This window comes from Siphateles boraxobius, unplaced genomic scaffold (genome assembly GCF_051911475.1).
Source record: "Siphateles boraxobius isolate OS27281-9 unplaced genomic scaffold, OSU_SipBor_1 1, whole genome shotgun sequence".
Taxonomy (NCBI): Eukaryota; Metazoa; Chordata; class Actinopteri; order Cypriniformes; family Leuciscidae; genus Siphateles; species Siphateles boraxobius.
The window spans coordinates 30,594,142-30,609,232 of record NW_027508699.1 but is presented as its reverse complement, the minus strand read 5'-3'; the positions used below and the strand labels follow the sequence as shown (position 1 = coordinate 30,609,232).

At 44.9% G+C, this 15,091-nt stretch overlaps 1 protein-coding gene across 1 annotated transcript; it reads right to left on the bottom strand.

Moving 5' to 3' along the window:
• Positions 1–3,196: 3,196 nt before the first annotated feature.
• On the bottom strand, positions 3,197–13,025 carry LOC143741145 (somatostatin receptor type 5). Its single transcript, XM_077233581.1, has 2 exons — positions 12,619–13,025; positions 3,197–4,546 (listed from the first exon to the last, which is right to left on the bottom strand). Exons 1-2 carry the CDS (start codon positions 13,023–13,025, stop codon positions 3,865–3,867), a joined length of 1,089 nt encoding a protein of 362 aa, XP_077089696.1. The 3' UTR covers positions 3,197–3,864.
• Between the last annotated feature and the right edge of the window lie 2,066 nt (positions 13,026–15,091).

The window sequence follows — 15,091 nt, the reverse complement described above, 5'->3', positions numbered from 1 at the left end:
AAAGTTGATATAAAGGTGTCATTTTAGGGGACACTTTTTAATGTAGAGATTAAGTCAATTGAAGAGAAAGTGTCTAACAACACTAACATACAGACAAAAAAAAAAAGTCAAATTGTTTGAGCGGAAAATTAAAACAAAGTTTTGGGCTATATTTATATATAGGGCTGTCAATGTTAAAGCTTTAACGCATGCGATTAATTCAAAATCCTTAACGCGTTAAAATAATTGAACGCAAGTAAATTACTGAAGCTGTGAAATTGCGCCATTAACGTAATTAACGTCATGTAGTTATATGATCTGGATGAGTTGGGAGTTTTCCGCACTGAGCATCTGTAACCCTGATTGGCATAAATTTCTATTCCAACCCTTTAACCCGAGCTCTGTCATATTCTTGGTCGGCTTCACAGACAAGGCTTAAGCCAAGTCTAAAATGCATGTTTGAGCTGTTTTAACTGAAAGCAACTTGCTCTGACATATCTTAAAATATGTCAGTACCAAGACATATTTTGTTTTGTCTCAAGATGCACACCAGTAATGTTTTTTTTTTTTCTGAGGCACATTTATAAAAGCTACTTAAATGTCCAAAATGATCTAAGCCCTAAGCCTGGCTTAATAAACTCTGTCTGTGAAACCTTTTTGAATGTTTCTGAAGAGTGCGAGCCCTCACAGTACATTCACATTGTTTCCATACACATTCAGTATAATGTTTTGATTTGTCGTGTGTATATTACTGTTTAGTAATTCTGAATGGATCCATGTACTGTAGTAGGTATATATCATTTGTTTATTTGGTGTCCTTTTGGAGTCTCCAAGTGTCTCTTTTTGGAAAGACCTAAATTTACCTTGAAAAAAGCTTGCAAAAATACAGTTTTGTTAGAAGCACCTTTCACTTTTACTATAGCAAATGATGACAAAATGAACGTGTTAAACAAGACAAAAGATGTATGCTTAATTTCATTTATTCGATAAATTCACATTAATCGCTTAAAGTGTGCGATTAATTTTAAAATTTTAATCTAGTAACGTCTAACTTGCAGAGTATAATAATGTCTCCATGTCTCCCATCTGCCAAATTGGGTTTTGATGAACACTTCTCCTTCCAAAAATATTGTCTAATTCGCTCCAGTTTTGGCTCAGATGATCTTCCGACACACTGAACATCACATTTATTTATTTTTTTATTCAGAATAACAAAATATGAATAACCCCATCTCGGTTGACATAGAGTAGAGGTTTATTATTGTAGTTGTCTATATCACATTTTTTATTGTGTGCTTTTCTTCATCCTGCACATCTGCAATTGCTTTGTAAATACATATATTATATGTCAGTAAAGATGATTCAATACACATACTGAACACACACACAAAAAAACAAACATGATGCAGATAAGCTTCCTGTTACCGTTTTTGGAGAGCAGTGGATCATATTTCAGATACATGTGACAAATTGAGATTGCATGTCACATTGCCAGCTCAGTGCAGCTCCACGACAGTGTACCGAGCAAGAGCGCCTAAGTCCGTGGTGGTCTGGGGCTTCACATGATGACAAAGAGGGTCGAGAGGAGCACGCTGAGCTCATGTCGCAGATGAGCTTGTTAATCTGCTGTGTTAATTGCATCTCATCAGACCTTGTCGGCTCTGTGTGAGTCTGAAAGGAGTTTGATGTGAGCGTTGACAATTCTAATTATTCCGTAGACCCCCCCAAAATATGACTACTATAATTACAGTAGATAACGATTGAGTTTAAGTGGGTACATCTTGTGAGCGCTTTGAATGGGTGATGTTGTCAGTGTAATTGTGAGACAGCTCACCCCCATTCTCAGCGTTGTTCTCGTCAGCCTGTCTGCACTTTAACTTCGACCTTTTTGAACCGTTATTAGCTCACTGAGGTCTGAAGGGACACTGCATCAGATTAGCAAAAAAGATTTCATTGGTCACTTGCGTAGCTGGTGTTTTGCTGGTTTATGTAAGAGGGATTACAACAAAACAACCCAATTTTCCAGTCAGCTTCAAAACCTACGTAAACAAACTCGTTCAATGGTTTTGTTATTGTCAAATAACAGGCATAATCAGAAAACCAACCTCTTGATCTTTTCTAAAGAATTCTCCTTCCACCCATCCCAGAAATGATTTCTAACCTTGTTGTTATTTGATGAAATGACCAGCCTTGGATGCAGATTAAATGTCCCTGTGAAGTCAAGATCACAATGTCCTAATGCACACTGACAATGAGAAAATTACTGCTTATACGAATGCCACTCTGTAATGTATTTCAGAACGTAAATGGAAGAAGGGCACAGATTTGTTGTTCTGGAGAGAGGAATGATTGACAGAGAGGAGCCAGAACAGACATTTTGTCACACTTATGGAAAATTATTATGCAAAGGTAAAACAGATGCCTGTACAAAACAACTATGGCATTTCCATATTTTTTTGGACATGACATCATGGTAATATCATGGTTTTAGAACCCCCAAAAAACACAGTTGGTACAGTGATGGTATCAGATGAAAATACTATGGTACTTTAAAATATACCATGGTAATCAAATTCATGTAGAATAAATGATATGACCGTCACGTGGTACATGTTCAAAAAATACCCTTAATAATAAGTATTTTTCATGACACACCATGTCAATATGTTCCATCCTAATAACAGTGATATTTTAGTATTATCCATATACTTTAATTAGCTTGTATTTTAATTTTAATTTAAGTTTTAGTAAAGTTGTGATGGGCTTTTTATATTTGTATTAGTTTTTAATATTTCTGTTCAGTTTATAGTTTCAGTATTTTCAGCACTTCAAGTTAAACTTATTTAACTTATTTAAGGTAACATTTTCTAACTTTTTTATTTTATTGCAGCTTTATTTCAATTACCAAAACAATTGATAATAGTTTTAGTTTTGGTTAATACTATGATTTTTGAACATATACTATGTCAATACTCAATATCATGTTGTTGTTGTTTTTTTTGGACATTTACCATGCTGATACAATGGTTTTCAACTCTGTATGCTGTATCCTTCTCAGTTCAGATCAGGCAAAAGCAAAAGAGTTGAACTGACTTAGAGGGAGGGGCGTGTGGAATGGAAAATCGAGAAGAACAACCGCAGGATCAATTCAGATCCACATTTTATTATATTGGCTACAATATTAGCAGAGGATGAAAAAGAATCGTGTGATGACTCATCCGCAGGTGACACAGTTCTCTCAGCCGTGCCTCTGTCATTAATGGAAAATGTTTATATACTTTTCCCATTTCCTAAATCACAGTGCACTGTATTTCACATGAAGCAGACAGTGACTGTCAAAAAGCTCATTACAGCACATATTGATGATTCATAACACCAATGATCAGTGAGCGGGACTCAAACGCACTACATTTAGCCTTTAAAGACGATCTATCTGATATACAGTACCAACCCACACAAATCTAATCTATTCCTCCTCACCGCAACAAGCGAATTAAAAATCAGCACATATGTCATCGAGAACATGCTAATGTGTGCGAGCGTGAACGAGTTGGTGATAAAAATCTGCCGTGATACGTTTTTAGTGAGAGCAAGAGATTTTGAGAGAGGGAAAGAGAGCAGCTGGCATGCTGGAACATTGTAAAATGTGATGCTAAGCAATAAATGCAGAGGTCCACGGTCTTATGTTTCTGTTCCTCTCTGTAGTGTTACTAAGCAACTCGCAATCTTCGCCAGCATGAGAGGGATGAGGATACTCTGGCAGAAAACACCTGTCATTGTGTGTGTGGCGTGTGTGTACTTTTTTGCCTGCGTGTGGGTGTGCTTTTGCTGTGTTCCAGGTATGAGCTGTACCTTACCATGGCATTCTTCTGAGCGTGCGTTTTCTCATTGGGCTTGAGTTGCTGGTAGTATGTGCTGAGGAACGTGTTGAGACCCAGGCTGTGAGTGGGGTTGTGTGGGAGCGTGTTTTGGCACTATGTGTCGTAAGAAGGTAGCAGCTCTCCAGTGTTGGTGCATGATGGGTAGCAGTCCTCTCAGTTGCCTCAAGGCTGGCTTAGACAGCAGGAAGTAAAGTGGAGGGTTCCAGCAAGGTGCCAGACAAATCAGAAGAATGGCAGACAGTGAGGTAACCTCCCACAGCAGAGATACCTCCGTACTGGACGACACGGTAGTAGAGTTGGGGGCTGGGCTCACGGGCCAGCTGACGGGCGAGCTGACAGAATTAAGGGAGGGTGATAAAACATTGACAAACTCCAGCACGTAATAAGGCAGCCAGCTGATGGCGAACACCAGCGTGGAGCCAATGAGAAGGGCGGTGGCTTTTTTATTTCGGTGGTCTGCGGCCAGAGTGCCCCGGCAGCGGTACAGGTGAGTGATGATGAGCCCGCAGTGCAGGGCGATGCAGAGAAGAGGAGCCACGTAATACACCAGAAACGCAGGAACGAGGAAGCCCAGCCAGTGACCTCGACCCACCGACCACGTGCAGCCGCTGTCAAACTGGATGTACGTCACTTTAGGTAGGGCCATGGCGATGGAAACCAGCCAGATAACAGCGACAGTGCCAGCTCTGTGGGCCGAAATAGAGGATGAAAAATGTATGGCTCTTTATTCACCTTATTTTTCACGTAAGAGTGGGCGCAGCTAGATTTAAATTGAATATGTCTGGCTTCAGGTGTCAGCTTCCAGTTATTTTTAACTGTACAAAAAAGCTTGTTATGCTGCTTGATATTGCAAACTGGTATTTCTTACCCTATTATTTTAATGTATTGTCGTAATTATGAACACTGGTTTGTGGCGAAATAGTTTTACCATTTACAACAGTTTATTTTTCTCGTTTTTTCCCTATAGCGGCTAATGAATCGGAAGTCTCACACAACCACAGAAAATAGCTTACTTCCGCGTTGAAAAATAAGGTGGATATCCCTGATGGCATCAGATGGGGTATGCATATCATTTCTGAAGGATCATACCCTGCTTTACTTGTTGCAAAATAAGTCATATTTACCCGCGTTTGCAGTCCAAATTTAATGCAGAATCCCAAAATTTTAAATATCCCATAATTTACTCACCCTCAGGCCATCCTGTATATGACTTTCTTCTTTCAGCCAAATACAATTGGAGCTATATTAAAAATATACTGGCTCTTCCAAGCTTTACAATGAGTGAATAGTAACTGATATTTTGAAGCCCAAAAAAGCACATCCATCCATCTTAAAAGTTATCCATATGGCTCCAGTGAGTTAATAAAGGCCTTCTGAAGCGAAGCGATAAGGTTCTGGAAGAAAAAAATCCATATTTATAACTTTATAAACTAGAATCACTGGCTTTCGCATGCGAGTCAAGTTCCGGCGGAAGAGTGATGGTGCGTTCTATTATTTATCCGTGTCGGAGTTCTGAATAGGAAAACATACGTTGTTTAGCAACACACGCCAATACGCCCCCTTTCCTCGGATTTCCCAGCTCGGAAGTCGGACAACCATGAGGACACCGAGCAAGAATTCCGATACGGAATCCAAGATGGCTGCATCCTGTTTGACTTGTATGAATTGTTTTCATTGTTTTTGGTACACTTTGGTTGTTTAAATTACGATTTGAATCACTCGTATTATTGCAATGCCTTACTGCGTCCGTATCACTGCCTGTAGGTATGGTCAACATTTGTTCTAGCTTTAACCACATTAGGGTGCTGCCCACCCGGGGGTGAGCAGCAGGGAGTGGAAAACAAAGGATTGTCCCCCGGGCCTCCACCGGGGGAAGGAGTGGTCCTGCTACCATCTCCTGAGAAGTGACCATCATCCCTGAGCAGCCCGTCTCAAGAGCCATCAATTGGTCTTGTTGTGAGTGCAATATTGAATGAAGCCTTGTTCCAAACGGGTGTTACTAACGTGGCTAGCGTTGCTAACAGAAGATAAACTAAAACATGAAATAAAGTGAAAATTTTAGAAGTTCAAATGGCTGCGTTTTGATAAGCGCCTGGTACTCGGCCAGTGCTACCATAGCAACTGCTTTCTGGGTTGCGTCCATGTTTTTTCTCCAGCTTGGACGTGCAAAACATACCAGAACGCTTGAAGTGTGGAAGTGACGTCATATCCGAGGGCCGAGACGGTTCGTTGACAATAATAGAACGCAGGGTGAACTCTGACCCAACGCATGACACATTACCCGCATTTCCACTATCGGGCCAGGGCCGGGCCAGGGCTAACAGCGAGCCGAGCCGGGCCACTGGCCTCGGGCCTCAAGCACCGGGCTTGCGTTTCCACTGCCGGGCCAGTAGCCCCGCAGCGCTGCCATAAACCCCGCCCTTAACACGCCTTCCTGGATCGAACGTCATACAACCCCACCCATTTCATACAATATTTAATTATTTATTTATTTTAAAGTTAGGAAGATAGCATGTTTATTAATTCACCAGCCGTGGCTGCCATAGTGTCCCGACTTGTCTCGCCATTAACAGAAGCACGGTGACCCAGCACAACGTCCATCAAATCGAACCATGGAAAGTTCCTTCTGGGCTCCGTTTTTTCCATTGTGCGTTTTAATCACCTTGTAACGCCCGCACCTTTTTTATTTTTTCCCGAACTTGAAGCGTTGTTCGGCTAATACTTAGCTTAGCAAGTTCAGCAACGATGTACTTGATAACATCCTCGTTTCTGCACACGCCGTCAAATTGACGTTGTACTCTTTCTTCTGCCAAAATGCTCAGAAGAGCTTTGGTATCCTCGACAGACCAGTACAGGCGATTCTCCATTTCGAGCAGCAATAATTTTGTAATTATAATTATTGCAATTATTAAAAGCAATAATTTTGTAATTAACAATATAAAAAAGTGAAATGTGCATCTTGCCGCAGACCATACCTTTCCCTAGCACCGATAAACTCTGCCTTTACCTTGACCACGCCTCTAGCCCGAGCTGGCCTGCTTTGGCCCAAGGTATTCGACGGGCCAGAAATCCTGGCCGTTGGCCCCGAGTAAGCCCTGTTCAAGCAACGGAAGAGACAGTGGAAATGCGATTGGCACTGGCATGCACTAGCACGACTCGGCCCTGACCCGGCAGTCGAAACGCGGCTATTGACGAACAAGGAAGCGCAGAGGATAGTGCAAAGCAAAACACCGTTCACAAATTAGACGACTACAATGACTGAATTTTTTTAAAGAGAAATTTAAGAGGAGCATGAGTTTGTTGCCCAGCCCTATTTGTTTGAACCGCGAGAGGCATTTACTCTTACCTAAGCTTACCCTGCTCCTACATCCAAGATCATTTGCTGGAACTCGACTCTCTCTTGAACCTGCAAGACAGACGTTACCGGAAGCTAGTGATTAAAGTTTATAAAGCTTTAATTTTGGATATATTTACCTCACAAACATGCATCGCTTTGCTTCAGAAGGCATTTATTAACCCCCTGGAGCCATATGAATTACTTTTATGATGGATGGATGCGCTTTTTTGGGCTTCAAAATCTAAGGTACTATTCACTCCCATTTTAAAGCTTGGAAGAGCCAGGATATTTTTATAGAAACACAATAGAACTCCAATTGTGTTTGGCTGAAAGAAAAAAAGTCATATACACCAAGGATGGCTTGAGGGTGAGTAAATTATGGGATAATTAAAATTTTTGGGTGAACTCACCCTGAAACTGTACCTCAAATTAACTGCAAAAACACATTTCTTGAGTTGAGTGCAAGCTGTTTGCCAGCACGACCCGTGCGGTCAGATTCATGAACAAATGACTCCTATGAGCCGGTATTTTTAGTGAATCAAACAAACAGCTCAAGTCACAACCAAATGACTTCTATGAGCCGGTCCTTTCAAAAGGACCCAGACGCTAACACTTCAATCAGTGTGATGTATCCTTCCCTGAATGAACTCACTAGCTGTGTCCTAATTCAGAGGCTGCATCCTTTGAAGGTGTCGAAGGTCGGACCGAGCTTTGTTAAATGGGACGGTCTAACCTATGGAGGATTGTTCTTGTCGCCTAGCAACTGTGACAGTACTAGACTTTTCTGAAAACAAAAAAGGGTTCACAAATGGTCTATATAGTTCTCAGATTCTGTATATAATATAGAGTATAAACTATATATAATTGCATATAAGTAAGATATAAGTCAACATTTTAACAGCTTAAAAAAATTATTTAATTATTTTTATATTTGTATCATTAGATATTTGAGTAAGCTGAAACTCAATGCTTGCATTTAAAAGTGTAACTAAAAGTGTAATTCGACATTCCCTTTCGTTGTCACTCCGAGTTCCGTCGGATGAAGACGAATGGGGTTTCGCTTTGAAAGCCTATCAACTTCGAGTATTACAAAACGAGCCAATGGCAAAGAAATGCCATGGGTCTGCGGAATTTGCATAGCGTATCTCCGCCCCACCTTGTGGGTATAAAAGGAGGACGCCGGCAACATGCAGATATGTTTTCGCTTCGAAGCCAAGTTAATTCTTCACTCCACAAGCCATCTCTGAACTGTCAGCTTCTTACAGACGAGCGAGATTCTCTGGTGTTGGTGTGACGGCGATCTCCCGGCGAGTGCGCGCTTCCTGCTTATCTGTGCAGTGGTTTGCCAGTGAGTGTGTTTCTCCCCGGGCGCTTCAACACTTTCAGAGTTTTTTTTTCTCTCACAAAAGAGCTCGCACGCGGCACGTCTTTTTAAAGTGGGCTCGCATGTGCATTTATGGTGGCGGTTGACTCATTTCCGATTTGGATGGGCACATTCTCTGCTTTGCATGCTTGGGCTTGATCACGCTAGAGCAGTGTTTGTGGATTGCCTCACGTTCTCCCCGCGGGAACGTGACCATCGCGTCATTACGGTCGAGACTCAATGATCTCGTTTGAGAGAGAGTCCCCTCATCCACACCCCGATCTAACACTCTCCACGTGAGGTGCTACTTCGGCTGGTGGCCAGGGTGACCTGAGGGTGTTGGTGTGGAACAAGGCGCCGACTATCCGTCTGTGCCCCACGCCCCCCTCTTCATTGACGCAACCCGTGAACGATCACGTGACGCCCGCGGGCCCGTCTTCGGACCCCCCGCGGGTTTCCTTTGACATTCCAGAATTGTATACCGTTCACCCGGGCTGGCTCTGGAGGCCACAGGGGGACGCCACAGCCCTCTCCTGCCCCGCCCCCCGCTAAACGCCGGGCCAAGCGGCGCTTTTGAGACGGGCTGCTCAGGGATGATGGTCACTTCTCAGGAGATGGTAGCAGGACCACTCCTTCCCCCGGTGGAGGCCCGGGGGACAATCCTTTGTTTTCCACTCCCTGCTGCTCACCCCCGGGTGGGCAGCACCCTAATGTGGTTAAAGCTAGAAGTGATATGTTCATCCCTTAGCACACAGAGTTCTCGGACGTCATGGTGCGCCGCCCCCGAGCCGTGCACCCCTCGTCCTCCTCTGTCCCAGAGCCGATTGACAGTGTGCGCCCCCCCCGGACCGTGCCGCTCTCATCCGCCTCTGTTGCCAGCCCCCTGGCAGAGCAGACCCCCGTGGAACGTTCATCCTTCCCGGGTCTCCTCTGTCAGGGCACGATTAATGACTGTGCCCCCACACCGGGCCGCTATGCCGTCCACGTCTGGGCCAGTCATTCCGCCTTGCTGCACCACCGGTGGGAAGTCTGTGGTTCATATGACCCCGCTGGTACAGTTCTTGGGAGCCTGGCTAGAGCTTCCCAACCTGTCCCGCTGGGTCGCGCGGACGATCAGGCTCGGCTACGCGATTCAGTTTGCGTGGCTTCTACAGCCTGTACTTCATTGTCCCGAAGAAAACCGGTGGGTTACGGCCAATCCTGGACCTGCGTGTTCTGAACCGCTCCCTTCACAGGCTGCCGTTCAAGATGCTCACGGCCAAACGCATTTTCGAATGTGTGCAGCCCCAGGATTGGTTTGCAGCAATCGACCTGAAGGACGCCTACTTTCATGTCTCCATTCTCCCTCGACACAGACGTTTCCTACGGTTTGCTTTCGAGGGGCAGGCATATCAGTACGCGGTTCTCCCATTTGGTCTAGCCCTGTTTCCTCGCGTCGTCATGAAGGTCATCGAGGCAGCCCTTGTTCCCCTACGGGAACACGGGGTTCGCATCCTGAACTATCTCGACGACTGGCTGATCCTAGCTCACTCTCGAGACCAGGTTTGCGAACACAGGGACCTAGTGCTCCGGCACCTAGCCCGTCTGGGCCTTCGGGTCAACTGGCAAAAGAGCAAACTTTGCCCCGTGCAGAGGATCTCTTTTTCTCGGTATGGAAATCGACTCGGTCGCCATGTAAAAGACGCAGCTTACGAGCGAGCACGCGCAGTCACTGCTGACTTCCCTGAGACAGTTCGAGGGCAAGAGTGCTGTTCCACTGAAACCTTTTCAGAGGCTCCTGGGGCATATGGCATCTGCAGCCGCGGCAACGCCGCTCGGATTGCTTCATATGAGACCGCTTCAGCTTTGGCTTCGCGACCGAGTCCCGAGGTGGGTATGGCAACACGGCACCCTCCGAGTACCAGTTATTCCGACCTGCCGTCAGACCTTCACCCCGTGGTCAAACCTCAGTTTTCTACGGGCCGGAGTGCCCCTGGAACGAGCTTCTCGGCATGTTGTCGTAACGACAGATGCCTCCACCAAGGGCTGGGGCGCCATGTGTAATGGACGTGCTGCAGCGGGCTCCTGGAGAGGACCCCAGCGCCTTCTGCACGTCAATTGCCTCAAGTTGCTGGCTGTACGTCTTGCTCTGCGCCGCTTCCGGGCTGTGCTCAAGAATCAACATGTACTAGTCCGTTCAGACAATACCGCCACTGTAGTGTACATCAACCGTCAAGGTGGTCTACGCTCTCGCCGTATGTCGCAACTCGCCCGCCACCTCCTCATATGGAGTCAGAAGCATCTGAGGTCGCTTCATGCCATTTATATCCCCGGAGCCCTGAACTGTGCAGCCGACGAGCTCTCACAGCTTCAGCCCCTCCCGGGAGATTGGCGACTCCATCCCCAGTCGGTTCAGCTGATTTGGGACCAGTCCGGGGACGCACAGATAGATCTGTTTGCCTCTCACGACTCAACCCATTGCGCCCTGTATTATAACCTGACCGAGGGCACGCTCGGCACGGATGCACTGGCGCATAGCTGGCCACGGTGCCGCAAATATGCGTTTCCCCCAGTGAGCCTTCTTGCGCAGACCCTGCGCAAGGTCAGGGATGACGAGGAGCAGGTCTTTCTGGTCGCGCTGTACTGGCCCACCCGCACCTGGTTCTCCGAACTCGTACTCCTCGCGACAGCACCTCCTTGGCCGATTCCCCTGAGGAAGGACCTCCTTTCTCAGGGACGGGGCACCCTGTGGCACCCTCGTCCCGATCTCTGGAACCTCCACGTATGGCTCCTGGTCGGGACGAGGCAGGTTTGAGTACCCTACCACCAGTGGTGGTGGCTACCATCACTTCCGCTAGAGCGTCGTCCACGAGACACATCTATGCGTTGAAGTGGAACCTCTTCGTCAACTGGTGCTCTTCTCACAGAGAAGAACCCCGGAGATGTTCGATTAGTGTCGTGCTTTCCTTCCTTCAAGAAGGGTTGGAGCGAAGGCTGTCTCCCTCCACCCTGAAAGTCTATGTTGCCGCTATTGCCGCACACCATGACCCAGTCGAAGGTAAGTCTGTTGGGAAGCACGACCTGATGGTCAGGTTCCTGAGAGGAGCGAGGAGACTGAATCCTCCTCGCCCTCCTCTCGTTCCCTCTTGGGACCTCTCAGTGGTTCTAACTGCCCTGCAGAGTGCTCCCTTTGAGCCTTTGCAATCAGTGGAGCTTAAGTTCCTGTCAATGAAGACAGCGCTCCTGGTTGCATTGGCCTCCATCAAGAGGGCGCGCATTCTCCGTTGATGAAGCGTGCCTGGAATTCGGGCCGGCTTACTCTCACGTGATCCTGAGACCCCAGCTCGGATATGTGCCCAAGGTTCCTACCACTCCCTTCCGGGACCAGGTGGTGAACCTGCAAGCGCTGCCCCTGCACTTTCCACTGTACCGCGGGGATCGCCTGAGCTCAGTCTTGGCTCCTCAGCGAAGAAACATATCTGCATGTTGCCGGCGATCCTTTTATACCCACGAGGTGGGGCGGAGATACGCTATGCAAATTCCGCAGACCCATGGCATTTCTTTGCCATTGGCTCGTTTTGTAATACTCGAAGTTGATAGGCTTTCTAAGCGAATGAAATCTGGGGTAGGCAAGGCCACGAAGGATCCATCTGTTATATCCTTCATTCCACGGGAAACCAAGTCCACATTTGAAGGAGCAGCCTTCGTCGTACCGCTGTGACACAATCGGCCTTCGAATGCGGCCTTTGAAGGATGCAGCCTCTGAATTGGGACGCAGCAACTGTATCAATCAGGGCTGCATTTCCCAAAAGCATCATAAATCATAGAAACCAATGATCTCTATAATCTACTTATGTTTACCATTCTTTTGGGAGATGCAGCCCAGGGCGGTTAGTGATGAAATAGTGATGAAATATTTTAATAAAACTCATGGCATTACTATGCCATCACTGTAGCATGGTACTTCATGTACATTTTTGTAAACAAATACCTAAAATATAAAACAGATTCATCCTTTGTTTTGTATCACACACATATAACTTTTTTTCCACTTTTCTTGATCTCATTCAGATACTCACACCTGTGCAGGGGTGGCGGGGGGCCGTGTCGAGGGAGCCACTATTCGATAACGCAGCACAGAGAGGGCAGCCAGGCTGAAGATGTCCACTCCAGCGGTCAGGGAAGTCATGAAGCTCAACAACACACAAACACCTCCTCCCAGCTGCCAGTTCTGAGAGCTGGCACTCAGTAGCACACAGGGCAGGGTGAGGAGAGCGCACAGATCAGCAAAACTCAGGTTTAACAGGAGGACAGAGCTGGGCTTTGAACGTCGCCTTGGGTTGCGCATCAACACCAACCACATGAGCAGATGACCACCGACCCCCACCAGAAGGGAGAGGATGCTGACCAGAGGCAGCACCAGAGAAAAGGAGATGGTGGTGTTGGTGGATACCGTGTTGAAGAGCAGGTTCACAATGGCAGGCATGATGGATTGTGTAGAAATCAGCCGGTCTCTGGGATAGTGAAGAAAAGAAGAGACAGATGGAGATCGCAATAGCTTTTATGCAACCCATACTTAATTAATAACCACTCACTTACATAAACACAAATAAAAAACAAAAACAAATGAGCAGAAATGTTAATCAGCCAATTGTACTTGCATATCACAGATCTCTGTGAAAATAATGAACAAAACTTTGCAATAATTAGCAATTACCTTTAACTACACTTTGCAACAGAGACCCATCCCACAGAATATAAAGAAATGGGAAGACAGGTGATAAACAGCCTGATAAAATGCGCAAAAAAGCTAAATACACCCATTAAACACCCCTAGCACAGGCATTTGCAATTACACTGATCAATTACTCACTGAGACTGGCAGGAACATATTCCAAGGATAAGCCCATGATTCAACTTCCCCAACATAATATCCATATGGCCATTAAACCTTGAGGAACTTTAGAGAGTGTATATAGAAACCATCTGTGGGTTAGTTCTGCATATAGAACAACCTAAAACCCATCTATCCTTAAACAATGAGAAATATCAGCCGAAATAAATTAAAATGCTATTTCATTTCCTGACAGTGAGCTTAAGCTTATCTGATTCTAACCCTGCGACATACTGAAAGTCTTTTTAAATTTCTGTTATAATATTTAATTGAATGTAGCACTAGGCATGACAGACAGACAGACAGACAAGATAGATAGATAGATAGATGGATAGATAGATAGATAGATAGATAGATAGATAGATAGATAGATAGATAGATAGATAGATAGATAGATAGATAGATAGATAGATAGATAGATAGATAGATAGATAGATAGATAGATAGATAGATAGATAATTAGATAGATCATTTTAGAAGATCTAAAACCAATTGTCCAAAGTCCTTGAAAATGGCACAATCCAGTCAAAAAACAAGCTACAGCACAGAAGTGCAAATAAAAAGGGCTGACAAAGGTACAGGAGAAGAGAGATGAGACACACACACACACACACACACACACACGCACACACACACACACACACAGCACTGAAAGGAGAGAATGAAAAAGTTACTTGATCAGGCATCAGTCGGGCAGTCTGTGGGCTCACGTCTGCTCATCTGCTGCGAGGCTCATAGCATCACCTAATGCAGCCACCCCTTGACACACACAGTCCAGCCCTCTACACACACGCACACACGAGAGAACAGAAAAGGGGGACACACCTGTATCCACATCTGATTCACACACACACACACACCTGGAATTCTAATCTGCCTCATTAGAATATAACAACATTCATGTGCTGTTAAGGAGACTTTGGACAGAAAGAAACCAATTATGAGGTAGTGTTGAAAAGGCTGAGAGTGAAATAGGGAGCTAATTTACATCTATAAATACTTCATGATGCTCCACGGCCTCCTCCTAACACCAAAAACACCACACACAAAAAATGAAGAACACACTCCTACACACTCTGAACAGTCATAATTATGAAGTGAAAGTGGAAAAATGTGTGATAAGTCGGTAAAGTTTTGTGATTAGCTGGGAAAGTTTTAGGCACAAGATGCTCATGAATTGTTTACCTGTTTCTTTCCTCATAAACTGAAATCAGCTCATAAACGTTGATTATTGGAGGACTCTTCCGGTGTTTTCTAGTCTCTTGTGATTGCAGCCATCTGCTTGAGTTACTCATTTTTTTCACTGTTCAACTTGAACCACTTGAGTGTGTGTCAGAGTGTGTGTCAGAGTGTGTGAAAGTTACAAGAAAGATAAGATTTGTGATTTAGATGCTTGTGTATCTTGCACTTATGATTTTTGGTATGCTATTCTTTTAAGTACTTCAGAGTAACATGATAAATATAGTTAACGTTTACTACAGTTATATGTCTATATATTATATATGTTATATAACTCTCCATGGTAATTATAAAATGAATCACAGTGCGCCTACATGGTATTGCCGTCTGATATTTTTGAGTACGTTTACATGTACAGTTATATTAGAGCTATAGAATTATATATTTTTTAATGTAGGCCTATACATTTAAAAATAATT